This window comes from Lingula anatina, chromosome 4, assembly GCF_051362555.1.
Source record: "Lingula anatina isolate TDL-2025a chromosome 4, LinAna3.0, whole genome shotgun sequence".
In the NCBI taxonomy this organism is placed as follows: domain Eukaryota; kingdom Metazoa; phylum Brachiopoda; class Lingulata; order Lingulida; family Lingulidae; genus Lingula; species Lingula anatina.
This window is the reverse complement of record NC_141770.1, coordinates 19,307,634-19,335,195: the sequence shown is the minus strand read 5'-3', so window position 1 is coordinate 19,335,195 and position 27,562 is coordinate 19,307,634. Positions and strand designations below refer to the sequence as shown.

At 36.7% G+C, this 27,562-nt stretch overlaps 2 protein-coding genes across 3 annotated transcripts; one reads left to right on the top strand and one right to left on the bottom strand.

Moving 5' to 3' along the window:
* The first annotated feature begins 49 nt into the window (after positions 1-49).
* LOC106169199 (VPS9 domain-containing protein 1) lies at positions 50-11,183 on the top strand. The gene is made up of 14 exons (XM_013548589.3): positions 50-246; positions 942-1,008; positions 1,343-1,438; positions 1,828-2,044; positions 2,607-2,724; positions 2,960-3,022; positions 4,977-5,029; positions 5,374-5,440; positions 5,746-5,831; positions 6,035-6,802; positions 7,081-7,271; positions 7,546-7,627; positions 8,003-8,107; positions 8,639-11,183. The coding sequence occupies exons 1-14, from the start codon at positions 154-156 to the stop codon at positions 8,727-8,729; spliced, it is 2,097 nt and encodes a 698-aa protein (XP_013404043.2). The 5' UTR covers positions 50-153; the 3' UTR covers positions 8,730-11,183.
* LOC106158699 (phosphoenolpyruvate carboxykinase, cytosolic [GTP]) lies at positions 10,720-24,153 on the bottom strand. Of its 2 annotated transcripts, none has more exons than XM_013534773.2 (9): positions 23,967-24,153; positions 15,660-15,944; positions 15,209-15,393; positions 14,803-15,006; positions 14,239-14,426; positions 13,683-13,896; positions 13,036-13,240; positions 12,508-12,707; positions 10,720-12,159 (listed from the first exon to the last, which is right to left on the bottom strand). In XM_013534773.2, the coding sequence occupies exons 1-9, from the start codon at positions 23,993-23,995 to the stop codon at positions 11,678-11,680; spliced, it is 1,992 nt and encodes a 663-aa protein (XP_013390227.2). In that variant the 5' UTR covers positions 23,996-24,153; the 3' UTR covers positions 10,720-11,677. The 2 variants fall into 2 exon arrangements, with proteins under 2 accessions (XP_013390227.2, XP_013390228.2); XM_013534774.2 differs by lacking the exon at positions 23,967-24,153 and adding an exon at positions 17,614-17,805.
* Between the last annotated feature and the right edge of the window lie 3,409 nt (positions 24,154-27,562).

Sequence of the window (27,562 nt, the reverse complement as noted above, 5' to 3'; positions counted from 1 at the left end):
TGTATACAGTTGCAAGTTTAGAAAACCAAAAAAGAACGTCATACAAAACGCACCATCTAGTGTCGGGGACAGTAACTACTACAGCAACCCTTACGTTTCCAACTACTGAGAGAAAAAGTGTTCCTAATCCTATGTTTTTCCACCGGTAACACAATGGATGGAGGTACTGATTTAGGACGTAATTTACACAGTGCTCTAAGGGCTGTGGCAAATGCCGTCAAACTGGACCAAGATCACCACAATCAGGTGAGGGGAGACCGGAAGAGGCTGTCTCTGCTTTTCCCATCTCGCCCTCCTTCCCCTCTCCCCCCTCACCCCTCCTCCAACATAAAAAACACACCCGGGGTTCATACAGCATTGGGAAGTGCTTGAATTTAGCCCTGTACCATGAATTTTGTTTGTGGCTTTGAAAAATACTCAGAATGGCTATTAGCCTAGAAAAGGACTTGTATTCCACAATTTTGGTCATTGAAAGCACTTGAAATTGATCACTAATAAAGCAATGTGTCAAAAATCATTTCAAACATTGTACCATTGTTTCTCACCTGAGTTAAAACAATGATTCACAGAAGGAGATAATACCTTTTAAAAAATTATTCTCTTCATGTTTTATCATCACTGTTTTAAAAATAAAAAGATTAAAAAAACAAATATATATATATATATATATATATATATATATATATATATATATATATATATATATATATATATATATATATATATATTTTTTTTTTTTCCTTTGGTATATGAACACTTATAAATGACTGCATGTAAATGGTTATCATTGGGTTAAAAATTCTTGAAAAGTACTTCAATTAGAACATTGAAAGTCCTTGAAAGTTATTGAATTTGTTCTGAATGTTGCTATTTGAATTAACACTGACAGCTATTATAGGAGTGACATACGGCTCATTTACTGTCTCTCATTACTTTTGTAGGATGCATATGTGTATTATGTACAGTGTATCATGTATATAGCACAGAACTTACTAGATGAAATCAAAGGTGAGACTTGTAATGTGTGTACGAGTGAAGACATCTCCACTTACTTCCTCTTTATTGTTTCCAACATTCTTGTATAATCCCCAATTTCTCTGTATATTTTACTCAATGCCAGTAGGTGTGTTAATCTGCTTATCTGCTTGTATTCAGTGAGAGTCCCTGCAGAGTTGAATTGATGTACATACAACAATACTTATAGTTTCAATTTGGGAATGAGCTGTAAGTTGAGAATAAATAATTACTACTTACTATAGATTGATGATTGAATTATTTAATATGGGAATGCAAAGGAATTGTTATTGTAAGTTTTTTTAATCATGCTTCACTATCACTTTAGCACCGTCGCAGGAGATGACCCATGTGAGAAAGAAGTTTGTGCAGCTGGGACAGAAATGTATGGAACGTCTGGGAGCACTAGCAGATGATGTTGGAAGTAAGATTTTAAAGACTTCTTCTGTTTCTGAGTGTGTGAACTATGACACATACTTATTTCTAGCATATCTATGCATAATGGTCAAGGTGGCTCTTACTTGGCACAAAATACTTAACTCAAAGATTTTGATTGTGATTTTAATTGATTTTCTCCAGTGATTTTTTTCCTTTTTCATTCTTGAGCAATGATGCATCTTTTTGTGTATCCAGGTTATTTATAATGTGGGTTTGGTTGTAAAGGAACACTTTGTCATCCAATGCTGTAACAAGCCTTTTATATGCATACCAGCATGCATGCATTTTTTATTTTTTATTTTTTTTTTATATCACAGGATATCATCTTTTAAGACTACAGTATTGTTGATAACTGTTTAATTTTTTATCCAACAGAACCTTCTGCAACACAAGGAAGCCATTCGATGGTCCAGTCACCCCAGCCACCCCCAGGTGTTTACCCCCAGCCACCCCCAGGTGTTTACCCCCAGACACCCCCAGGGGTGTCCTCCCAGAGTGGAGTGGGTCCTGTATCCCGCAATGTCATCAACCCTCCACCATCATCAGCTGTAGTCTCTCAGCCCTCAGCTGGACAACAACCAGGGATAGCTAGGTGAGGCATTGTGTTAGGTGAGACATTGTGTTAGGTTTGACATTGTGTTGGGTACTGTGATAGTGTGTTAGATTTGACATTGTGTTAGGTGTGATAAAGTGTTAAGTGTGACAGTGTGTTAGGTTTGACATTGTGTTAGGTGTGACAGTGTGTTGGATAAGATTTTGTGATGTTCTATTGCTATCGGTGAGATATGATTTTATGGCGGCAGTGTGGAAGATATGTGAAGATGTGTGCTGGACAAGACACTGTGTTCTAATTTACCGTACAATCTTTTAAGATTTGATAGTTTTCTTATTGTCCAAGTATTGATAGCTCATTAAGAAGCTGAAGATAATAATATGCAATATGTTTCTAAATACGGTCGGAGTTTTGAATATTTTGTCATGCTCAGGAGTCGGGGAAATGTAATTTTGAAAAATTTATTGGATTTACGCAATTTAAAATATTAATTAATTTTTACGCAATGAAATTTTCAAGTTTTCACCATATGTTGGGATTAATGTGACAGCAGTGCTCAGTTTACCTTGAAGACTTAACATTTAGGCATGCCTTATTACAGCAAGGAGAAAGTGTTAACACCCCTTGAGCAGGCGTACCTGGAGAACCAACAGCTGATGACGGCATACAAGGCAAGGATGGCTAAGATGAAAGTTGATAACAAGAGAGCTGCTCTGATGGTAAGATGGTGAATGAAAACTGGTGCAAAGAAAAAGAATAAAATTTAACATTCTGTATAGTTTCATGTGCTATGTATTCATTATCAATTATTAGATTCTTTTATCAGTAACAATGTGAAATATGTGATAAAAGGACTTAATACTAGTATATTTACCTACTCAAATATTCATTTGTATATCTACCTTAAATTACTATTAATATATTTATCATATTTTTGTATTTCTTTTCTTTCAGAGCATGAACCTTCAAAGAAGACTTGCAGAAAACTTGGCCCTGGCAAAGGCAAGGGAGGCAGCTGTATCCTTACTGGTTCTGTGATAACCTTGTAGTGTTAGGCGTGAATTTTTCTAGTAATGTTCTAGTCTCTCTTTAATTGACAAAGAGAGAACATCATCTGTAGGTACAATGTGTTAGAAACGACAGTTTGAAATGTTACTGAAATGTGCTAGTTTGGCAGTGACCAGGTGTCTAAGAAGTCATAAGTATATAGAAAGCATGATCCTCTAACCTATTTACAACAATTTTATAAAGAGTGAGATGATGGAAGCTCATTTAATATTAAAAATGATGTTGTATTACTGGTGATAACCAAGTATATGTGAAGAAGAGATGCATGGAGAAAGGGGATTTTATGTAAATATGTATTGTGACATATTTATCACCATGTACTGGTGAAAGTGCCCTGTTGGACGAGTACAGTATATACCAGCATATATATATACAATAAGTTGAAACTAAAGTACCATGCAATAACACTAGACCACAATATAACAATACAAGTAATTATATGAAGGAAAATATACTTCCATGTTTGCATAAGATAACTGTATTTGCATACTATTTGCCTTGCAGTGTAGACACCCTGTACATGCATAGCATGGCAATTTATGCTCTAAATATTACTGTTATTAGCATGATTACCCCCTTCCTCTACATCAGCCTCTTCTAGGACAGGTATAGATAAGAAGGCATATCACAGGTAGATAGGAGATGTAGGAGGTTCTGGGGAGTGATAAAGTACTGCATCAAAGAGAACCTCAATCTTAATTACAGTGTGTGAAAGCAAAATTAACCACTGAGGGATAAAGTTGTTAAGATGAGGTTGTATAGTTATTATACACAACATTTTAATGGTAGGTACACTGTACTGTGTGCATAATTTTATATAGGCAGAATGGATTAATTTACATGCACTTGTTGTTGTTTTAAACTCACATTTAATGTGCATACTTATGTAGTAGATAAGTATGTTTGCCAGGGTTCAGAAACCTGTCATTTAATGAGATTACATCACTCAGTATAATTTAACGCCACATACAAGGGCAGTCAAGTGTCTGTTTACTTTTGATTTTCCCTGGGATACTAAGGAGGACCAGTTCACTCTCCTCAGCAACTGTTCTTCATGTATTTAGGCAAAGACGAGATGTGCCAAAAGAACAACTTGAACTAGTACTTTATACCAGTGCTCTGAACATTACCGTATTAATTTTGTTGGAGCATAGTTTTATGGTAGAAGTTAAAGATGACACAGATGGTAGGATGCTATTACAATGTTGACCAGTGAAGGGAAGTGCTAAAGAGAGATCTGAAAACATGTATAGATTAGGTAAGTCTGATTTGTACAAAATGTGAAATCATTTTAAAGTGAAAGCAACAGAAATATGACATCTGAAGTCTTATGCATTGTTATTATTATTTTTTTTACACAGTTAGCAAGTTTAAATTTGTGATAGTGTAACAGCTAAATTTTATGACTTACTGACACACATACACATGCGCGCGCATACAAAATGTGCAGGTTATTCAAAATTCACATTTTAGTTATGAATGAATATGAGTATTAATTTTAATGAAAAAAATGGGTAATGATATTAGAAATACCCTGCAGGTTGACTATGGCTGCTGATTGGGGAGCAGATGGAAACTTGGTGAACATTGAGAGGAATATATCTTACTTTTGGATGTACAATCTATCCGTTCAACCAATTTGTGGTTAGCTTATTAAATGATATATAAACATAATTATGAAATTATTATTATCTGCTATATAATATTTAATACTATGCTTCAGGTTTATGGGTATATGGCTTTAGGAATAGAACATCATTTTTTGGTCTTTAGTGTTAACAGAAGGGAAGTGCTGTTTGATACAAGCGAGAGGTTGTGTTTTGATCCTTGCTTTATTTTTACCGAATTTATCAAAAAATGTCTTGTTTTCCAAGATGGAAAAATTCTCCTTGACTTGAAGCAGCTTGAGAGGAAGATCAGGGAGAGGCAGCAGAGACATCAAGACATTGCTGCAAGGTAGTACCAATTAATGTTCTCAGGATACGGGTTATGTAATATTTTTTATTGTGGATGCTTATTCATGTGATTTTACATGTTTTTCTCTGTCAGATTTACAATCACAAGGACAAGTTATTTTTTACCACAAGATAGATTTGATAACAAAGTCAGAGGACTGTAAAAGGTATTGTCATCATATTTAAGACTTGTGATCTACCAGCAGGAAAATTATGTTGATTTTATATTCTTTTACCCTAGCTCTAATCCATTTCAAAAATGCATTTTTCCTCATGAGATATTCGGGGGGGATATTTTGTAAAATAATGTCTTTAGCTATTGGTTTTGATATAAATGTTTTGTAGGCGCTTTGCTGGAGAAGAAGAAAAACAAGCATTCTTCACTCAAGTGTTGAATTATGAAGAACAAAATGTAAGAATTCTCCCATTTAGGTGGTGGTGGGTTGGGGGGGGGGGGGTTAAGACACCATAGAATATTAGCAAAAAAAAAAATGGAATTTATATATTTTGGGAATCATATTTTTAAAATTATTAATTTTTAAAAAATTTTTGTACTCTCTTACCAACATGTATTCTAGTTCAAAAGTAAATTAATATTACATTCATTTGTTATCAGTAGTCTTCTTTTTAAATGAAATATGAAAAAAAACTGTTTGTGTGCCACAGGAGGTTTCACAGTTTATTTATGTGATTAAGGTCATCATATACAAATTTCAGAAGTGGACTTTGTCATGGAGAGAGAAACTGAAAGAATCTCCTCAAGATGCCACACTTATTCACAGTCTAGTGAGACAAATTCTCAGGTACATGCATCTACTAATATGATGCTGGAAAACTATTTTAATGGGGTTGCCCAAGCTGAATGTAGTTTTTCCACAGTTGTTAACAGAAAAAAGTAAATACTGAATTTTTGCTTTGCGAGTGCATGTGATTGTGTGTGTGTGTGTGTGTGTGTGTGTGTGTGTGTGTGTGTGTTCCAACACTTACACAATTTTTGATGTTTCAGTTCCACAGATCATCCAATCACAGTATTGCTTATAAAATACCAAGGCCAAATAAAACTCAAGATCGAGCCACTGGTTCTAAGACATGGCCAAAGTATGGTGCCTGTTACTGTTCCTTGGCCCCTAGATGATGATGAGGAGGAGGAGGAGGAAGAAGAAGCCCAAACCAGTGACTACGACAGTCTTGCAACCAATGCTTCTGACACTAATACTGAACTGGAGAAATCTGGTGCCTCAGAGAGCACATCCGCTAACCAATCAGAAAACAGCTGTGATAAAGACTTGGGAGGTATTTCCGGTGATGTGAAAGAGAATTTAGAAAGTGCAATAAGGAAAGGTGAAAGGCTTTCCTCAAAGCTCAAAAGCCAATCACTTGAGAACACAAACGTTCCAAAAGTGGTTAAAAAGTGTGAAGACGCTGCGAAGGACAACTTAGATCCGAGTCGAGAAAAATATGATGTGAACGACATGGACGATCTTTTTGAAGATTCAGATGATGGTGATGATGAGATGCCCCCTGGCACAGACACCACAGCAAGCCAAGACCAGGCCACTCCAGTGATGGACAGTCCAGAGCAACTGACCGCTGCTCTAGAGAGGCACCTGCATAACATCACCAAGGATGTCCATGTGTGTCTAGACCAGTTGATGTCTCTGTTCATTGTAGCCTATGAGGAGTTGGACTCTCCTGCTGGAAGAGATCAGTGCAGGGCCTCCATGGAGGAACCCTTCTTCCAGCCTCTCTGGCCACTCTTGCTCTCTTTGTTCAGGTAGGAATGATATCATTCTGTTTTCAGACAAAAGTTCCCAGTCATAGAAATGCATAAACAGGGTTTTCACCATAAATTGAACTCATTAAACTCATAAATTGAACTCATTTTGGACCTCACCTGAGGAACTGAATTCAGAAATATTTTTTGATTATTCATCAGAAAGTTATGAAGAAACTGAACTCTTTAGCTTTCAAAATGATACTAAGTTGTTCAATCTCTTTTATTTATAAAATTTCACATAAGTATTACCACATATTTATCTATCTATCTTACAGGATTGTGCACAGGAAGAAAGAGGTGAAGGTTGCCAAGGCAATGACCCGGTACATCAATGTCAGCCCAGGTCAATTGGGTGTGGCCTCTAGGCTCCAGCTCCCAGAGGAGGAGGTGCCATATGAGGCTGCTATACTGGAAATGAGGGCTTTATTCCAACATGTCTGCCCTCTCAATAAGTTAGAGAGTCTAGGTAGGTTAATCCCAACTTGTATTTCCAGTTTAGATGGGTCAACCGACCTCTCAGTCTGCTTTTTATTGTCGCAACTTCTGATGTAAAATAAAAGTTGATATTCTAAAAATTGCTGTCAAAGCACAAATGTTATCATAAAGATGTACAATTTTCTTAATTTTACTGTACCAGTAGTCACCTGTTGTTCATTGGTTTTGTAGTCCCTTATTTTTGTAACATATTTTGGGGAAATATATAAAAATCCATATTGAATATTGTACATCTTGTCTTATAGTGAAAGTGTCAAAATTGATCTGTCAGTGTGTTGAGGAGTCGTATGCCAAAAAGAATGACCAGGCTTCTCCAGTGCCAAACTTGTGAGTGAATTTCCCTTCTTTAAATGTGGACAAGAGTTTGCTTTTTTTTTTATGAAAGTTTTGGTGCATTTACTAGTACAGCCAAGGTCCTGAAAAGATTAGATTCTCTTATTGTTTAAGTATAAACCTGTTAAACCTGACATTAGGGCTTTGGAAGAATTTCATTACAAACAATAAGGGATATGGGGTAAGGGGGGTTATCTTTCAGTACATAACTTTTCTTGGCATACGTATGCCAGAATGCTGGAAAAACCCGAGGCTGGATTAAGCAGTGTTATTAAACAATGTATTGTGTTATACTTTGAATGAAGTGCATTATTCCGTGATGTTTTAAAGACTATTTAATATTTATGATTATAAACATCATTGTTACAGAGGAGCAGACGATCTGCTGCCAATCTTGAGCTATGTAGTATTGCATGCTGGGATACCCCAGATAGTGTCAGAGGGGTACGCTATGGAGGAATTTATCCATGAAAGGTGAGGTATTGTAGTGAATTTATAGTACAAAGTGTCGTGTAATATGTTTACTAACAGCTGTTCAGAACTAATGCTTGCCAAATATAATTCATTCATTGCCACAGAAAAATATATATCATTCATAAGCAGTGACAGGCCCATAGCCAGGGGGGTTCAGGGGGTTCAAAAGAACCACCATTATGGTCAGGAAAAGGTCCATTCTGGGTATTATTTGATTTAGGTACTTAAAGGTTTCATTGTAAAAGGTTAACTTTAAAAAAAAAAAAAAAAAAAAAGAAAGAAAAAAAAATCTTGAAATTGCTGGCTATGGGTCCGAGTGAGATATTAGAGTGAATTAACAGAAACATCCCCAGGCATCCCTTGGTTGGTTGTGAAAGTCCATTCACAAGAGATGAGGCATTGCATTGGATTGATAGTAATATGTTCAATAGCTGCAACAGAATTGTTGCTTGCCATGGACATCTTATTTGTGAAGGGTAAGATGAGAAATTTCTTGATTGTCGATTTATGAACGTATTTTTTATTTTCCAGCTATTTAATGGGTGAGGAAGGGTACTGTCTGACATCACTTCAGACAGCTCTGGGGTATGTGGCCTCTCTGTCCATGACACCACTGGAATAGACTGTGACCTTCAAGGTCACTTCTGCTCTCTGTCTTGGTACATGGATTGTATCAGAACTGTGCCAACTTAACAATTACAAATGATGTAATTCATGAACAATGGGATGGATTTTACCGAAACTTGTACCAGAAGAATTAGTCTTCATGTTTGGTTTCGAGTAGAGTGCAATAAAAAAGTCTACTTAATGGTATGTACTTTTACAGCTGACATTTAGATTGGTTTCTTTGTTGTTGTGGTATCTCATACTGATAAATGTACAGTAGTCCAGTATGTTCTCGAGTTGGTCAGCATCTCATTTTTGTTTTGTATTCATATGGTACTTCACACTCAAGAGATGTTGCACATAGCATAATGGGAGGAAAGTGCAGTATTTTTAATTTAACTTAATTTATTGATTAGATAGATTGTTAACCTTCTTTCATTTTACTTTATTACTTTTGTAGATATATAATATATGTGTTAGTTGTACATTTTACAAAGTAAAAAATTTGCCAAATGGAATTAAACTTTCATATATATATATATATATATATATATATATATATATATATATATATATATATATATATATTAAAAATGAAAACGTTTTTCCTGTACGAGTAATATTTTATATAATAAAAGAAAAAGAAGAACAGCAACTTTCTTGCCCCGACCGGTTTCTTTCTTTCTTCAGGGGGTTTTGTTTATTTGTTACTAGGTGATGTCATAAAGGCTTAAATGTGACGTCTTTAACAATGAGTGTTTAATTGTTACTTTTACCAATGCTTTTATCTATTCAATGTAGGTTTATACTTATTAATGAATAGATTTTCTTTTATTTCCCTTTCTGTTTGGGTTGTTTCCCTGGTGAATTTATAAAATGGGAATACCGTAAAATCCTTGTTTTTGTTCATAGAGCATTCCCTAATGTGCCCACTCACAGACGTGCACTGATATTTAGGTTGTCTTATTTGTTGTCTGTGAACGGTCATTCTATGTCGGAGAGTGTCTCCAGTTTGTCCTATATAGTTCTCACTGCATCCACTGCAAGTTAATACATAGATTAAATTTGAGCTGGTGCAGGTGAATGGGTGTTTGATTCTGAATGTAAGTCCATTTTTAAATGTTATATGGCTCCCCTCTTTAATTAGTGGACAGGTGCCACACCTGGGTACCTCACATTTCTGTACTCGTATTGTTGAGGTTTCCACATATGTCCTGGAATTGTTTTCAAATTTTGCTTTTGTTTAATGAAACCACATTAAAACAAAGGCTCAAAGAGCTGGAAGGATTCCTATTAAGGAGACAATACCCAAGACAACTGATACAAACTGGGATTAAAAAGGCAAAACAGATACCGAAGAACGACCTGAGGACCACCAAAGACAAAATTAAAATTAAAAAGGAAGCCATACCGTACATATCAACATATAATCCAAAAAATCCGGAAATACATAAGGTCATAACTGGAAACTTACCTTTGGTAAAACAAGATGACAAAATGAATGAGATACTAACCGAAATGCAGATTATAAAGAGTAAGAGACAAAGTCCATCACTAAAGCAAATTTTAACAAAAGCAAAATTTGAAAACAATTCCAGGACATATGTGGAAACCTCAACAATACGAGTACAGAAATTATTATATAAAATATTACTCGTACAGGAAAAACGTTTTCATTTTTAATATATATATATATATATATATATATATATATATATATATATATATATATATATATATATATATATATATGTCATAGGACATCAATTGGAAAATATGCTTTATGTTGCTGGCATCTTTAATTGCAGAATGGTGCAGTTTGATTCTACCAGCAAATCCAAAATTTATATGTATATTTTGATCAATTATAATTGTAGCCATACAAAAAAGGTGCTTTGTAAATAAGAGTTGCAGACTTCGATTGTGAGGTTCCCCATCGAAATGAAAACTGCTAAAATGACACAGTATGATTCTACCAGCTTTGCAGTAAGCCACAACAAATAAAATATTTATGTAAAATATGATTTATTCCTCAGAAACAAACTTTCCCTTGGTGCATGATACTAAACTGAGAAGTAGAAATAAAAAGCTTCAAGGTTACTTTTCCCAGTACCTTCTGAGTCTTAAAGTTGACTTTTACATGATAATATTTGATGTAAGTATCTGCATTGAAATGTTACTGTACACATATATTTATTTAAAAATTATTCAAGCTGCCCTAATTCACTCTCCATCCCCGTATACATATATGCTATATTTTGAAATTTCCAACTTGTAACAAGCAGCTCAAATTGCAATCAATATTCAACGATGTAATGGAGTATTTACAAATATATATATAATGTATCATATAAATTAATATTCATATGTATAAAATGTAAGAATTTATGTGTGAAGTCTATGTGTGTCTATATTCAGAGATATATAAATTTGGAATCTTAATAAAATATTATTGCTCTCAAAACATGAACCCAGTCTGTGTTGAAGATTTCATGATTTGGGGTTAAAATCTAAAAATTTGTTATTATAAGACCACAACTGGATCTGTTTAAAACTGAAAAACAAAATGTTCTGGTGCACAAAATCTTAAACACACACTTTTCTTAAAAGTTAAAACACTTTCAAAATACTAGTATCACATAAAAAGAATCCCAAGTGTCTTTCCACTCTGCTGCAAACTGACTTTTCATGGAAAATTGTAATATATAGCCCTGAAATTTGGTATCCAAAGGATCGACACAAAGAACCTTTCAATCTCCACATACAGTGAAGGGTTTCATCTCTGTGTTCTCTGTGTCAAGTTCTATATTGTGCAATATATAAATCCTCAAAATAAGGACATTAACTCCTTCCATAAAAAATATGCCATGCTCATTTATCTTTATAATGCAAATCCAAGCTGAAATGAGAATGCAAAATAAAATGTCACTTTCCTCTCTATTAGTCTAACCAGATCACTTATGTCTATAGCTGAGAAGCGCTTGCTTCACGCATGGCTGAAACACGATCATGCAGAGCATTCAGCTCTTCTGCAATCTCATCAGGAAGATCATCATTGACTTGCTCATAGTAGTATTTACGAATGGCCTCCACTTCATCTAGCCAAAACTCTCGTGGGATGTTAAACAGGGCATCCAAATCGACTTTATCTTTCAAGCCTTCAAGGTTTAGAGAGTTATCTTTTGGCACCAGACCAATAGGCGTTTCCATGGCGCAGTCCTCTCCATCCAGACGACGGAAGATCCAGTCCAAAACACGGGTATTTTCACCAAATCCTGGCCAGAGGAACTTGCCGTCCTGTCCCTTACGGAACCAGTTAACGTGGTAGATCTTTGGGATATGTACACCAGGTTTCTGCTCCATACTGAGCCAGTGTTTCAGATAATGGCCGAAGTTGTAGCCAAAGAATGGACGCATGGCAAAAGGATCATGCATCAGGACCTTGGCTGGAAGCAAAAATTAAAATTATTAGTTTTAGTATTTTAATAATTTTTTTTTTACTTGAAATATTTAATATGATGTTCAGTTCAATCTGGATGTGCAATCAGGAAAATCAATGCATTTTTTATCTTAACTGTGACTGGAATTCTATTTTATTGGCTGAAAATAATTTTCTCTCTTGCATTCCTAAAACTTAGTTGAATGTTCTACACTACTCTTTAATAGAAAACAAACTTCCACAAAAAACTCAAATGCATCTAATGCTTCCCTACTTGTTTATGGCATATTCAGCTCCACATACAATTAAACCATGACATCCAAAGATGACAAAATTTAATTTAATTTAAATTCACCTTTGTGTTCAGCGGCAGCTGTGGCCTCTGATCTCATGGCGCTGCCCACAAATACTCCATGGCGCCAGCTGAAGGTCTCGTACACAAGGGGAACTCCTTCTGGTCTCCTGCCACCAAAGATTATTGCTTCGATTGGTACGCCTTCTGAAGACTCCCAGTTGGGGTCTATGATGGGACATTGGGAGGCAGGGGTGCAGAACCTGAAAGATATTTTATTGGAATATGTCAGTTTAACAGAAAGATATAAAATTGGAAATATTTGAATTGGAACTGGTTGAATTTCTTCAATATGTTGGAGTTTTACTTGTGTTTGTATTCCTGTAAATCTCAACAACTGTTATTAGTTGATTTAAACTGAACTTATTTAAGATTATCAGTTCCGATACATTTTTTTCATAACTGTCACAAAGAGAGTTGGGTTCCCCGTTTGTTGCAATAAACTGTAAATGGGAAAAATGAAGGTTGTGTTATGTGTGTCAATGAACAATCTCAGCATTGTGTTAGGTGTGCCCATGAACACAATCTTACCTGGAGTTGGGGTGTGCTGCAGGTTTCCCACTGTCCTTTGTCCAGTTCTCCTGGCCTAGCCAGGAGGTGATGGTGACTCCCTCTGCTGGATCCTCGTTGATGTCCTCCCACCAGACACCACCATCACTGGTCTCTGCGACGTTGGTGAAGATTGTGTTCTTCCTGATGGTTGCCATAGCATTGGGGTTGGTTTTATTGGATGTTCCTGAAACAGCCATCCAAAGATTTTTGTCATTAATTTATTACTTCTTAATATAAAAGTTCAAAAAGATGAAAATCAAAACAGAAATGCTACTAAATAACATAAATACTCAAGGTATTTTGATGACAAAATTGAATTGGTAAACCCATTAAGATGAAAAGAAAAGCTCTTTTTCCTTTTTTTTTTTTTTTGGAAAAACTGCATTAATTCCTTCTTGTTTTAAAATATAAAATTAGTGTATGAAACCGTATACAAAAAAAAAAAAAAAAAAAAAAAAAAAAAAGCCCATTTCTACATGGACTACTTGCATAGACATATGATTTTAAACAATTATAGGCTTATAAATCACTATCTTGCAATCACGCCTACCTATACCTTGGATGACACATATCATTTAGGCTTGAAAGACAACTTTACAAAAATAAATCAATCAGCAATATCTTACCGGGCGCCACACCAAAGAAGCCTGCTTCTGGGTTGATAGCACGCAGCTGCCCCTGGTCATCAAATCTCATCCAGGCAATGTCGTCACCCACGCACTCGATCTTGTACCCCGGGAGCGTAGGGTTCATCATGGCCAGGTTGGTTTTACCACATGCACTGGGGAATGCTGCTGCAATGTATTTCTTCTTCCCAGCGGGGTTGGTGATGCCAAGAATCTGATTGGTGATAAAAATGTTGAATGAATGAAATATCATTTAAAATAATCACACACCTTTATGTTATATTGAAATATAAACAAATGATGCTCATAACAAAAAATATTAAGGGAACGTTTTTAATTCCTAACATGTGCATAAGAAAGTGCATTGCTTAGAAAAAACACAAATATGATGGAATACCTGCTAATAAAGCTTCTTTATCAATCGAATACGTTTTGTGTTCACATGTGCTCAAATCTTATACAAAATCTTCTGAATACCCAATGGCATTAAAAAACTTTTGCTTTGTTACATACAAAAACATAGTAAATAAATAAATAGATAAATCTCGCCACTAACCAGCATGTGTTCTGCCAGCCAGCCCTCATCCCGAGCTATAATGCTGCCCAATCTCAAGGCGAAACATTTCTTCCCCAGGAGAGAGTTGCCGCCATAGCCGCTGCCGTAGGAGATGATCTCGTTATTATCTGGGAGATGAGAGACCAGTACCTTCTCAGGGTGGCATGGCCAGTTGTTCTTCAGAGGTCCTGAATATGACAATATGCCAGTTATAGTAATGTATGCACTCTATACAATTTCAAAATGAAATATCAGACAAGGAATGTTCCAATTAGACATAAACTTGAAAGAGTTTATTAATTTGAAATGCGTATGTATTTTTGAATCCAAAAGATCAATTATGAACTATCATTAATCTTTCCACGTACATTTATGTCTGACTTAATAAGTACTTTGCGATGAAATTATTATTGATCACATAACCAACTGGAAGCATTTACACTAAATGGCTTTTGTGATGTTAGAAAATAATTGATATTAAAACAGAAATGATAATCTACTGAAATAGTTACCAAAGTAATATAGAGTTTAATCTAAGAAAATGAGTAAAAATGTTTTCCTTACTGGTAAGAGGCAAAGGAGCACCAATGGAGTGTAAACATTTGACGAAGTCTGCGTTGCCAAGGGTGTCTATCACAGCTGTGCCTATGCGTGTCATGATGCGCATGCTCGCAACAACATACGGTGAGTCTGTCAACTGTATGCCGATCTTAGACAAGGGAGACCCAACTGGGCCCATACTGAATGGAATCACATACATTGTGCGGCCTGAAATATCAAATAAATATATTTATGTATTCATAACTAAGTAACAAAATTAACAAGCTTAATGACAACTGTAAATTTGCATGATGAAAAACATTAATGAAGAGGATAAACTCAAAACACACACACACACACACACACACACACAAAAAAAAAAAAAAAAAAAAATAATAATAATAATTAATGAATAATACACATGTAGTACCTTTCATACAGCCTGGAAATCTCTCCCCTAGCGCCCTCTGTAGGTCATCCGGTGACATCCACTGACCTAGCTGACCCTTGACGCCCTCAGCTGTCGTGGGAATGGTGTCTCTGCGGTTGGTGGTTGAGATCACAGTCTTGCTCTCCACCCTCGCCACATCTGCTGGATCTGTGCACGCCAACCAGCTGGAGAGAAATAACGCTTAATGTCCATATATTTAGGAATGGATTTCAGTAATCATGCATACAAGTTTATAAGTTATATAACTTATGCAACAGAAAGTAAGAAAAAAATAGTATCATTAGTAAAGCTGTCATAACAGAACTGAAAAACTGGTCAACTTTTGCAATTGCTTAACTGAAATGAATTTATTTGATTACGCTGGGATCATTTAAAGAATCTATGCAACACACATTTTGGATGGGGTATAAAACCTTCCATTTCCACTCACCAGTTTTCATATTTCTTCAGGGGTTTGATCATCCCATCTTTTTGTAAAATGTCTAAAAGTTTTTTATTCTCTTCTTCACTTCCATCACAGATATGAATATTTGATGGCTGACAAATCTTTGACTTTTCTGTGATATACTCTGTTACATGCTGGGGCAGTCTACTGAGATCTCCCTGAACAACTGACAAAGTTCTCACTGATTTTAAATTTGTCGTTGCTGTGAAGCCATTGAGAGGTTTTTGTCCAATTCCTGAAGAAATCTGTTTCAAGATCCCTACAGAGGATCTGAAAAAAAGAAATAAGGACACCTTGAATAAAAAATCATTCAAATATAAATGAATTGTAATAAGTTAAACTTTGGTAATTTTTTATCCATTTAACGAAAACAGGTTTTATATTCTGGATCAGTACAAAAGGTTTAAGCGAAATCTGTTTATGCACATGGTGTTGTAGTACAACCAGGGCATCATGCTAAAAAGATCTTAAATATCACCAGTTATTTAACGTACAAATGAGAAATTGGTCAAAATAATTTTATTCACCAAAAGAAATTCTGAAATAAAAATGTAATCTATCAACATCTTAATCCAATATTCCATTATTTTTCTAAGCAGCTATTCACTGTCAAGGCTCTCGATGTCAAAAAGATTAACACCAAATAATAAAAATAAAGTTTTGTTTTTTCATCGCCACTTAGTATTCTTGAATAATAATAACAGTAATAATTTTAAAAAAATCCCAGTAACTAACTCGTTATCTGCACAATCGTCACACATGCTATGTCAACTCCATTTGGACACCGCACAACCGCAGCTGTCTGGAGGTGTTGCGGCCTACAAACGATCTAATTGGCTGAGAGCAGACAATCGTGACAATGACGCCTCTCAAACATGTGACCTTTTCACCTATGACGTCACGCATTGTTTACGCGCATATGCGGTCAGAAGTATACTTAAAATATCGATTTCCTTTGTAAGGTAGAAGTGGCCCTTTCGTCCAGAATTAATATGTTTACAGGTTACTAATATACACAGACCACACGAGTTAACATTTTCCAGTTCAACATGTACTCAATTACCGCCGGATCGTAGGTGCATTTGATTATGATCAGCTGTTTTCAGGATTCGCGTCCGCCGACAACTCACTGTGCAAATCTGCAGGCCAATATATTAAGAAGATCGGTCTCGTCATAGCAAAAACCAAACGCATACATTATAAATAAGTGCTGCGCGTTCATAAAATATTAATTTAATACACATTCATACACGCCAGGCGTTATTGTATAACTCTATTTAGCTCTTACGATTCTAATTAACACAGATGCACGCGGAAGTCAATATTGTCATCTCACTGAAGGTATTTTTTCGCTCGTTGCCTCTCTTCGTGAGGACACTGATAATTGACTGCTACAGAGCATGACAAATAGCTTGTAGAGATGAATGAAAATTAGTACCTGAGGCCCGATGTTTCTATCTCCTGACTTGTATTGTGAATTTATGATAAGGATTTTACGCTATGGATAAAGGCGCTTTTAAAACGCACCGCACCCTTGAGTCGCATATGAAAAGTCGGCGTTTATAGCTTTAAGTCACAGTAATATATAGTCACAACAACAATATATTGAAAGAGTATGGAACATTTCAGCGAGGACTCAATCTCCAAACGGATTTGTGATTGTTCCAGCCTTAAGAAGATCAACTTTCTAATGAAACCGGATTTGAATTCCCCATGTAATTATTCGGTAATTTTAAATTTCTCTATATTTGAGCCGACCTCTGATATTTAAGCTTTGTGCTCGTAAAAGTTAATATGTCAGCTCGACAGATTTGTTCGTTACAAAACGGATCTTTGGCCACATTGTGCCACGCCCTTGATACGACGAGCCGCGCAATATCTGTGCCGGTGACCGAATGAATGAACGTACGAACCAAGAGAATCACTGCAGTTTACTTACATCTTCTCCGGTGGTGCTGGCGGCATTTTGGTCCGGTTGTGTGATTCAAAACGATATCACAACACTCTAAAGGAATAAACGTAAGATTTTTACTGTCTTGATGGTCCCTCCAGGTTTTTTCTCAAGGTTACACAGCGAACGAAGAATATTTGTCGCTGATGCAAGTTCAACAATTTATACAGCCGCGCATGGGCTGTTGGAGGTGTGACGCAAATGGAGGAATTTGATTGGTTTGGGCGGTGGAGGTGTGTGGGTAAGAAGCAATTCTATTGGTCAAGGAGTGACCTTGATGAATAATGTAGCGACCCTCAAGGAGAAACGAATGACACTGCACAACAACAATCCTTGACGTAAAATCTTCAACATACTCAATTCTGGCCCAAATAAACCGGTTAATGCGTAAATCATTTATAGCAACTGGATTTGATAAACATGCACGGAATTCACGTTTCTGGAACAGCTAGCTGAAAATAAACTGTAAACAAACCAAACATCGTCCCCAGCTTACCGGGGTGATTTCATTTTAGCTGGCCAGGTTGGATACCAACAAAACATACAGATCGGTGAAACTGACCTTTGAACCACAGCAATAAACCTGGCCATTGGCAGTGTGTGTCTTTCCCCTAAATGACAAGGTTTATTGTTACACTGTTATGTAACTGGCCTTTGAGCGCACCTGAACTCCAGGGTGAACAATTCATGCTTGGTAATTAACGCGGAACTGGAGGGAGGGGGGGGGGGTTAAGATTAGGATTACAGGTACTTATGTATGGCGAAAGTTAAAACGGTGTTTGCTATAACCTCTACCAGGCTGCAGAGGTATTTAAAATTGTTTACTAGAAATTCACAGGTATTTCCCTGGATTCTTCTGTACACATTTTTGTACTGTCCAGCAAGAAATTTTGAAAATTAATAAGCAAAATTGATGTAATTATCTCCCAAATGGCTCCTGGTAGAAAGTATATGGCATCGATGAAGAGAGAGAGAGAGAGAGAGAGAGAGAGAGAGAGAGAGAGAGAGAGAGAAGGGGGTGAAAGATATTTTATTCAGCATTTGAAGATGATTAGCCTATCAAGCATGCATTGTCCTTATGCAGTTCTAAGTGTTGGTACAAGACAAAACCTGTAAATTTAGCCACCTGTTTATAACAACAGGTTATAACCAAGTACTGTGATACATTTCATTATTTAATATCCTCATTCAAGCCAAAATTCAACTATAATTATAGATTTTATTCATTCTCCTCCCCCTAGCTGCCTCCTTGTAATAATTTTTCATATCTATTTTGATAGAAAGGATACATGATTATATGACTTAATGTCAGCTTCAGCTTGTACTTTCAGTGGACCTCATCGCCACTGTTAATGCCTGTTCACCTAGCAACCTTTACTAACCACGCTGATAACATAAACCATGGCATCCCAAACTGCTGTTGATACTATAGTTAACTTGCATGTTCAAATATCAGAGTACACAGTGTTTTTAAAATAATTGATATGCCTCATGTATTAAAAAATCTGCCAGGTCTAGGCTATTTATTCTTTTTGCATTGTAAATCAAAGCCCTGCCCAAAATTTGTGCATGTACCAACTGACCCCCGTCTCCTAACTCCCCCCCCCCCCTCCGACAAACACCTTTTCAAGTACCCACCAGTAAAATTTACCATTGCAATTTAACCTGAAAACTCTTATATTTTGAAAGTACACAGTGGATAAGTGTTGAAACCATGTTTTTAGTAAATAGATTGATTTTGTAAGGTCAAATTAGCGGCTTTGTAGGACAAGGTTGTCTCTAGGACGTGGACTTTGGACTCTGGAAGAAGAGCAAACAGCTAGTGCATGCATGCTGGTCCAGGTGAATATCATCTGCATAATATAGCCCTGCAGATGATATACATGGGTAGTTTTAACAGGGCTGGGTATTTTTTCGTCTGATTTATATATCATAAAATATATGATATTATTTTAATACATTTTTTATTTATCTATTTTTGTTTCATTTGTATTAATTTCTCATTTTATCAATTATATGACAATTGTTTACATAGTCTCATGTAGAAACATTAGTGTTCAAAATGACATTTAACAGTTTAAACTGGTTATTTAGTGGTAGACAAAAATTGTGAAAAAATATATTAGGACAATATATATTAACAGGCAGGGTAAGCTTTAAGTTTTTGTCTCCAGTTTTTTCACATTTTTCCCCACGTCTGTGACAAGTGCATGAATCTGTGTGTGTGTGTGTGTGTGTGCAATATGCATGTATGTCCACATATGTGAGTGTGTATATGTGTGTGTGTGCAAGCTTGTATGTATGAACATATGTGTATAAATCCCAAAATTTTGCTACAGATCTCAGCTAGAGCCTGAGGCCAGTAATACAGGTGCATGCAAAACACCCACATTAGATTGTATAACACACCAGCAAGAATGAGAATTATTCACTGGAAGTCTTTAATTATATTCAACAGATCCCAGGCAATCGTGTAATATTTCATAATATTACATCTTACATGTTTATTACATATGCCACTATCATCTACCACTGTACTATATATCATAGGCCCTAGGTTATATTTCACATGCCATTTCAGACCCATAGTCCCTTACTTATAATTCACAGGTCGTTAATTAGATCCTGATATCCTATATGTAGATCATATTTCACAAGCCCAGAGAATTTTGAATGTAGCCTTTATGTCAGTTTGGCCTCTTAATCAGTGTCTTAATTATAGTTTCTTCAATATGCCCTTAAGTAAGACAGTATGGGGTTATAATAAATTAAAATGATACATCTTACAAGTTTTATGAATCCCCCACCCACCCACCAAATAATAATGATAAATAAAGAAAAAGATGGAATTTTAATGAAATCATACCTTAACACAATGGGAATTTAAATAGAATTTTACCAGGTGCACAGTTTATTTCAGTTTGGATAAAGTTTGCAAACTTTTACATGTATGCAGAGGTTCTCCACTTTTCTCTCTATTGAGCCTTCGTTCATAAAAATAAATAAACAAAATAAGTGGAGTGCAGCATTTTAGCAATATCAAAAGCTGCATCATAAAAAGAAACTTTTACATTGTAATAATAAATTCCAATCACACTGTCCCATTGGGTCACTGTGTTAAATGACCAGTAACAGCAGGTATATTGTTCCTCAAATGGTATAAAAAAAGGTAAAAATAAAATCAGGAAATGACACATGTTCAGGCAAATTAAGCTATTATAAATTAAAAGTAGTCTACTGATTAAAATACCTTGTGAATTAGTTCAGGAAATGATTTGTTAAGGGCAATTAAGCTGTTAGATTACAAGCAGTCCCCTGTGCATTTGCAAAGACATATTTCATCATCCATTATATCTGCAGGGTGGGTGGTAGGGGAACACAGCATTAACAGCTGTCTGTCTGTCTGGATGGCGGGGGGGGGGGGTTAAAAGCCTGCAAAATTTATCCCAACTGAAATGAACTGTGCACCTGGTAAAATTCTATTATATCTCTGTACATTTTTACCAGCTCAGTCTGGTGCAGAAAGTACGAATAAAGCATATATATCTTTCTATCTGTCCGTCTGTCAATCTGCTCCAAAGAAAATTAGGAAAAATAGCAAAGAAAAAATGTGACTCAATATTTTAAGCTTTAAAATGGTAGTGTATATATATATATATATCACAGACTAACCACATACATGTTTACAAGTGTCGACACCATGAATAATTCAAACTGATATAAATCTCCGTCCCTCTGCTGATCATTGCATCAGACTTTTGCATCAATGTAGGATTCAGAATTATGGCATCAATTGTCCCCTTTCTTTTTAATGGTGTGTTTAAAAAAACAAAACTAAAATGCTGCATACAGAAATTGATGAATGGATGGATCGATAAACAAAAAGAAAAGGAAGAATTAACCAAGAAATTCATATAAATGGATGGGATAAATAAATGGATTGATGGATAAATGAATTACACATCAACCTTACTAGTGAGTGCATGTTCAAAGCAATAAAATCTCTTTTCCTTTCCTGGACATTGCATCAGATTTTTGGGGTTCTTACAATAATAAGCTTCAAACATTTAAAATGTTAATCACTGTTAACATCTTGCACTAAATCTGGGATATATTTTGGTTGCACTCACATCAGTTCTTACTTATGTCTGTGCTGGGTCTACTGAAATGGCAGATGTAGACAGATAAACATTGATAAGGCACTGAGGGTTGTCTTAGGACATTCCACCAACAGTACAAACAAGAGAAAATGATTTCAGAATGTAGCTGTGAGGGTTGGGGGAAGGGGGGGCTGTGAAATATATTAATTGTTGGACTATGCCTACAACAACCTTTGAAAGATTATGCTGCAAAGCTAATATTAAAACTTCAACTTAAATTGTTTGCCATTTGTATTGTATTGTATTGTATTGTATTGTATTGTATTGTATTGTATTGTTCATATAACTAACATTAATTTGCTAATTAATGATCATATCTAAACCCACACTTGATCTAAGTTCAAACTGATGTGATAATTGCTCTTTTAGACAGCATCCCAGTAAATGGCTGATTTTTAGCTATGTTACATTTCTCAATGTACATGTATGTACAGGTAATTTTATATATACCTGGTCCAAGTGAAATCTTATGTGAACTGGATGCTCTTTTTGCCTGCCCTCCAGTATATGCCTGATTTATAGCCAGGTAGCAAAACATGAAGTCTGTGTAAAGGTTGCATTACTTAACAGTGATTACCTGTGGTAACTGAAACATATAGTTCCCAGCCTAGGAAAATTGACATAAGGCATTTTTAAAATACAAAATACTGTCAGTGAAGTTGCATTAAAAAAAAAAACAAACAAACAAACTTGAACCTTTGTGCATACAATGAATACACAATATTTGCCACTCAAAATGTTTACATGTGTTTTCTGTAACATCATTTTGGATGTTGAGTTTAAATTTCACAGTGAGCTATATATAAAGTGCAAATAGCACAGGTTTGCTACATCTATCAACATTTCTGAAAATGGGGTTCTTTACTGGAATAGAAAAAAATATTTAGAAAAATCTGAAAATAGGTTGATATTTAAAAAAAGGCCTATTGAACATAAGTAGTGGTATATCTGAAGGTTAATTGCATCATACTACATTGTACAAATGTGGCCTGAGAAGATAATGAGTTAAAGGTCAGGGAAACTAATGCATGCACTCAACTGTCTGAGTATGCAGCCGAGTATGGCAGGTAGGTCTGAACCATTCTATATCCCGACGTCTCTCCTCCCACCCCCACCCCCCCAACCCCTCACAAGCCTTCCACAGTAGCTATAATAAACTAAATGATTTCAACTGGGTACATGTCCCATTGTCTGCATTCCTTATTTTTTCAACTTTTGATTATTTCAGTTTAAGCCTATTCTACTACTTCCTATCCGCCCCCCCCCCCCCAAATCAGTGCACGTATAGGCCTACTGTACAAAGAATAGCTTCGTGCCCTTGTAAAATAAGTCGTGATCATTTAGTAAAGCCGTTTACCTATATCATGTTATTCTGATCAGTGAATATATCGACCTTACAGAAACGTGGGAAGTATCTCAAGGTTATCTTTTTGGGCCAAGGACTTCCCTTCTTCAGTCGATCACATCGATATCGTCCTCTCCCGCCGCCCACGGAATCTCTAGCTCCCTACCCAACCAACAACTCTCCGCCAAAGGCAATCTGTGAGAATACACAACCAATGACACGAGTACAGTGAAAAATTCTATCTGTGACTGTCCCTACAACTTTCATTCACTTCATATGGAAGCAGAGAGTTGATTGCACATATAACACCAAGTTTTGGTTTATTTCCCCCCCTAATATCAGCCGCTATATCTGAAAGAATTGTTTTGCTTTAATCTACCCCACGCGCACACGACTTCTTAAAAATCATATATGGTTAAAAATACTACAACAGTTTTGGTCGTGCTTTTTGCATTGCTGCGGTCAAGTGCAAGCTATTTAAGAGTTGTATTTTGTGGTTTTTTAGAGTCAGTCGATAATGGTGACAGCCGAATGTAGGTAAACAGCGTACCGGCCGGTGTACGGCATGAATTTTCAACCGGTTAAAAAAGAACCTAAAGTACCAAAATCTGTCGTTCTTATAACAAGTCACTTTTCACAAGAACGTTTGACCGATTCTAATTGTTCTCAAAGTCGTGGCCTTGACATTAAGTTTGGTCTTTTAACAATAGCCAGCACAGCGCTACGGATGCTGGATACAGAATGAAAGCGACCTGCGTTAACAGCATCACGTTTTCCCCCCTGCTGAAATTTAAAGCGTGAAGGTCACAGCACAACAGGTACAGTGTCTACATTACCTTAAGAGGCGAGTACAATTGAACAACATGACGATCACCTGTCTCTATCCGCCGGTACAATACAATGAGACTCGGCGTCTGAGTTTGCTGTCTGGCTCAGGTGTGTTGTGACCCTACCAGTCGTGAATTGACCTCTAGCCAAACCGATCACTCCGCGCAGACGTTCAAATTATCATTTTGCACTCAACTGAAGGCAAGTGTGACTATTAAAGTGCCATAAATTACCCCATGGCAATGCACAGTAACTCAGGGTGATGTGAACGCAGGAATAAATCGCATGACTTAAAGAGAACTTTTCTTGATCGGCGGGTAAAAACACGGGTGAATAGGCCCGATTGGAGGTGTGCCTCGATTGAGCTTTTTGATTGGTTGATCGCGTTTTACACATAAACAACCGTCAGCTGATGGAGATAAACAATAACTTGGTACGACACAGAATTCCTCAGGTGGCGGCACACGCTGTGTGCTTAAGTATACACAAGTGTGTGAAAACGTCTAATGACACCTCTATCTTGTGTGAAGACGAACTTAAATTTACCCCGACGATAATTTTGGTTAATGGACGCGATAATGATCGAAGAACAATTGGCCGTCTTAATGTACTATTATGTCGCTGATTTGTTGTTTATATGTGAATGGTTATGAAACGCGGACCGGTTTTAAAATTGGGGCTTTTGTGAAAGGGCTCTTTACACCTTTAGTCGCCGAAATGGTGAAGCATATAATCAATGTATAATATGCCTTAACCAAAGGTTTTGAGACTCAGTACGTCTATTATTCTCACGCAATAGCTCAACTTGGGGTGTTTATTGCATTAAATACGGTTATCACTTCTATCAGTAAGAGATATCCAACAAGCAGGGCTTCAGCTACGCGAGCCACTGCAGATAGATGTAAATTCGAAATTGAACATAAGCCAAAATAATATCGTTCTATCTAGGCTAGATAAGAATTTATAAGGTACCTGTGTAATTTATACCAATTTTTGCATTTAAACTCGTAGGCCAGTCTCTATATACTCCGATCTTGAATGATATCCTGTTGTTTTTTGCTTTTAACCCCCCCCCCCCCCGAAAAGTGTTTATGTGTGTGAGTGTTTGGTGCGTGACGTGCGTGTGTGCTTTCAGAGATGTGCAGGGGAAACAGGGGCCTAACCTACATCACCTGTTTACATTGTGTCGCGGTCTTTCCCTTATTCCAGTGTACAACAGTCTTCCTAGAAAAGTTCAACTGAATAAATTTTACTGCTGTATTTGTTTGATTATACGGTGTGTTTGATACATGTTCGTTGACTTTCCAGCTTAATCTGGTGGCACGATGGACACTGGCCCCAGCGACTTCCAACCGTTTTATCATTATTTCCACAGGACTACAAAGTGTAGACTTTCTCCATAACCTCTCCCTTCAGAGAGTACTAAACCTCTGACAGAAATATTTAGTTTTCAAAAGCTTACAGATGATTTTAACCCCCAACCGCCGACGTACGGGTTGAAGCTTTATAAAAGTGATGATGAACGTGGATGGCCCTTAAGGACGATGATGAGGATGATGATGATGATGAGCTAACACTGGCTGTTGAGGGCTGGTTAGGGCACCAAGAAGTTGAGATTGATCGGGTATCAATGACTAGCAAACTTGGAAAGCAAATATGTTGCGGAATGAATACGGATAAATCCATTTATCTTTTTTTTTTCTTTGGGAGGCTCTCAACTTTTAGCAGACCTGTCACTCGATCCCGATCTCGACCGGAGTCCCCCGATTTGGGGACAAATCTTCTTATCTCTCGACTCAGACTAAAAATCTCCCAATCTGTCAGATTTTTCTCTTTCCTTTCCTTTCACGTGCGGTGACTTCATTCAAATTTTGATTCAGAGTGGGCCCTTTTCCGTCTCAAAGGGCACTTCGACTCCCTCCCCCCTCCCCCCCCCCCCCCCTCCTCGACATATAGTCAATTTTTAAGACTAATGGCAATTTTATTTTAGTAGAATACAACAAGTTTCACCTGGTTCGACTTTAAAATCAGTTTGTAAAGCTGGACCCTGAGCTTGTAGTTTTTGGTTGGCCTTGACATTGGAGTCTACTTGCCGGGTAGTTGCAGATTATTTAGTTCATAAGCTTTATCTGTTCTGCTTTATTGTCGTATCTCCCAGTCGTGTAGTGATACTGTGTTTTTATCGCAAACATATGTTCTGATAAAAACCTGATCTGCCCTGTCTGGCTGAGATAATGGTTCTATGGGATGATGATAATATTTCCCAGTGCATTCAATCTTTTGAAATTTCTCTAAATAATATCATTTTCTTTCTGGAACAAGTACATTGTAAGACACCAAGGGCATCACTCTTGCCAAATATATCTGATGAGTCATGGGTGACTTTGTATAGATACAATAATACTTCAGTGTGGGATGCAGGCTGATGCGTTCACCACACAACAACATGTTCACCAGAAAAAAAACCCCCAGATCTTCCTATATGTAAAAGTGATGTTGTAGCAGAACCCCCCCCCCCAACACACACACACACAATTCAACTTTTTAAGGCTCGTCATTTTTAACTCCTGAAAATGTTTTATTGTCCTGATGCTGTCGATTTTATTGAATATTATAGGCAGAATTCATCCAAACAGATTGCTTAAATAGACTATGTAAGTTCATAAAATAGTTTTATCACCGTCTCTGCCAAGCGTGCATTGATAAGATGTTTTTATCATGAACAAATAGACTGATAGGAACCCGAGCTACCCTTTTTGGGTGACATAATGCTACTCGTGCCCAACCGGTATTATCAGATTATTTCTTGATAACTAACATGCTCCCGGCACGCGTAACGTTTTTTTTTTTTTTTTTTTTTTTTTTGTCATCACCAAAACCAGAAAGCAGAATAAGCACTGCACTAATTCAACTACTGCAGCGTCAGGATATTATCCTAGTCCGCCTGCTTAGGGTAAGGTTTTATATATATATAGTCGTTCACGCCGAAATACAGTTTGTATGTCTGATGACGTCATTCACATCTGCACCAGTCCAGATATATTTTCGTGTCTGATCACACGGTATCGTGCACAAGCGCTCAACATATTCTTGGAAACGCATTATTCCCGCTTTTTTGCGATTTTGCCCCACAACTGGACCGAGGCTGACAGAAATGGACCATTTCGTACCCTGATTACGGGGCAATGTTATTGCAAGATCACATCCAAGGTGACCGCGTTTCCCGCTTGAGTGACCTTGTACCAAATAACGTTCGTGTTTGTTTACCAAATCTGGAGTGACTTTTGCCGTTTAGGAATTAATATTACTGCGGCATTTATTTCACCGAAATCTGTCAGCAATTTCATAATACCAATGCACGTACATTTCTCATTTTCTGCTTTTCTCGTTCCACCTTCTTTCTCTCTTCCTCAACTCCCATCCTCTCTCATTCGCGCGCGCACACACACAAACACACGCACTGGTGCTCCTTGCTACTACTACACCGATCGAAGAAAAAGCTGTTTTAATTCTAGTTCCCCCTCCCCTCCCCCCACCCCATAAAACTCTGGGTCCTCTGCTCTCAAATACAGGGGACCTTTCTCAAACAAACGCACACACAAAG

Bases quoted from the DNA above. Each gene is read 5' to 3' on its own strand.
- LOC106169199 (XM_013548589.3), top strand. From the start codon at position 154: ATGGATGGAGGTACTGATTTAGGACGTAATTTACACAGTGCTCTAAGG. The intron at 247-941 runs GTGAGGGGAGAC...TTACTTTTGTAG, and splicing joins ACCAAGATCACCACAATCAG to GATGCATATGTGTATTATGT. The intron at 2,045-2,606 runs GTGAGGCATTGT...GCCTTATTACAG, and splicing joins CAACAACCAGGGATAGCTAG to CAAGGAGAAAGTGTTAACAC.
- LOC106158699 (XM_013534773.2), bottom strand. From the start codon at position 23,995: ATGTTGTTCAATTGTACTCGCCTCTTAAG. The intron at 15,007-15,208 runs GTACTACATGTG...TTGATATTTCAG, and splicing joins ATTTCCAGGCTGTATGAAAG to GCCGCACAATGTATGTGATT. The intron at 13,897-14,238 runs GTTAGTGGCGAG...ATCACCAATCAG, and splicing joins GGCTGGCAGAACACATGCTG to ATTCTTGGCATCACCAACCC.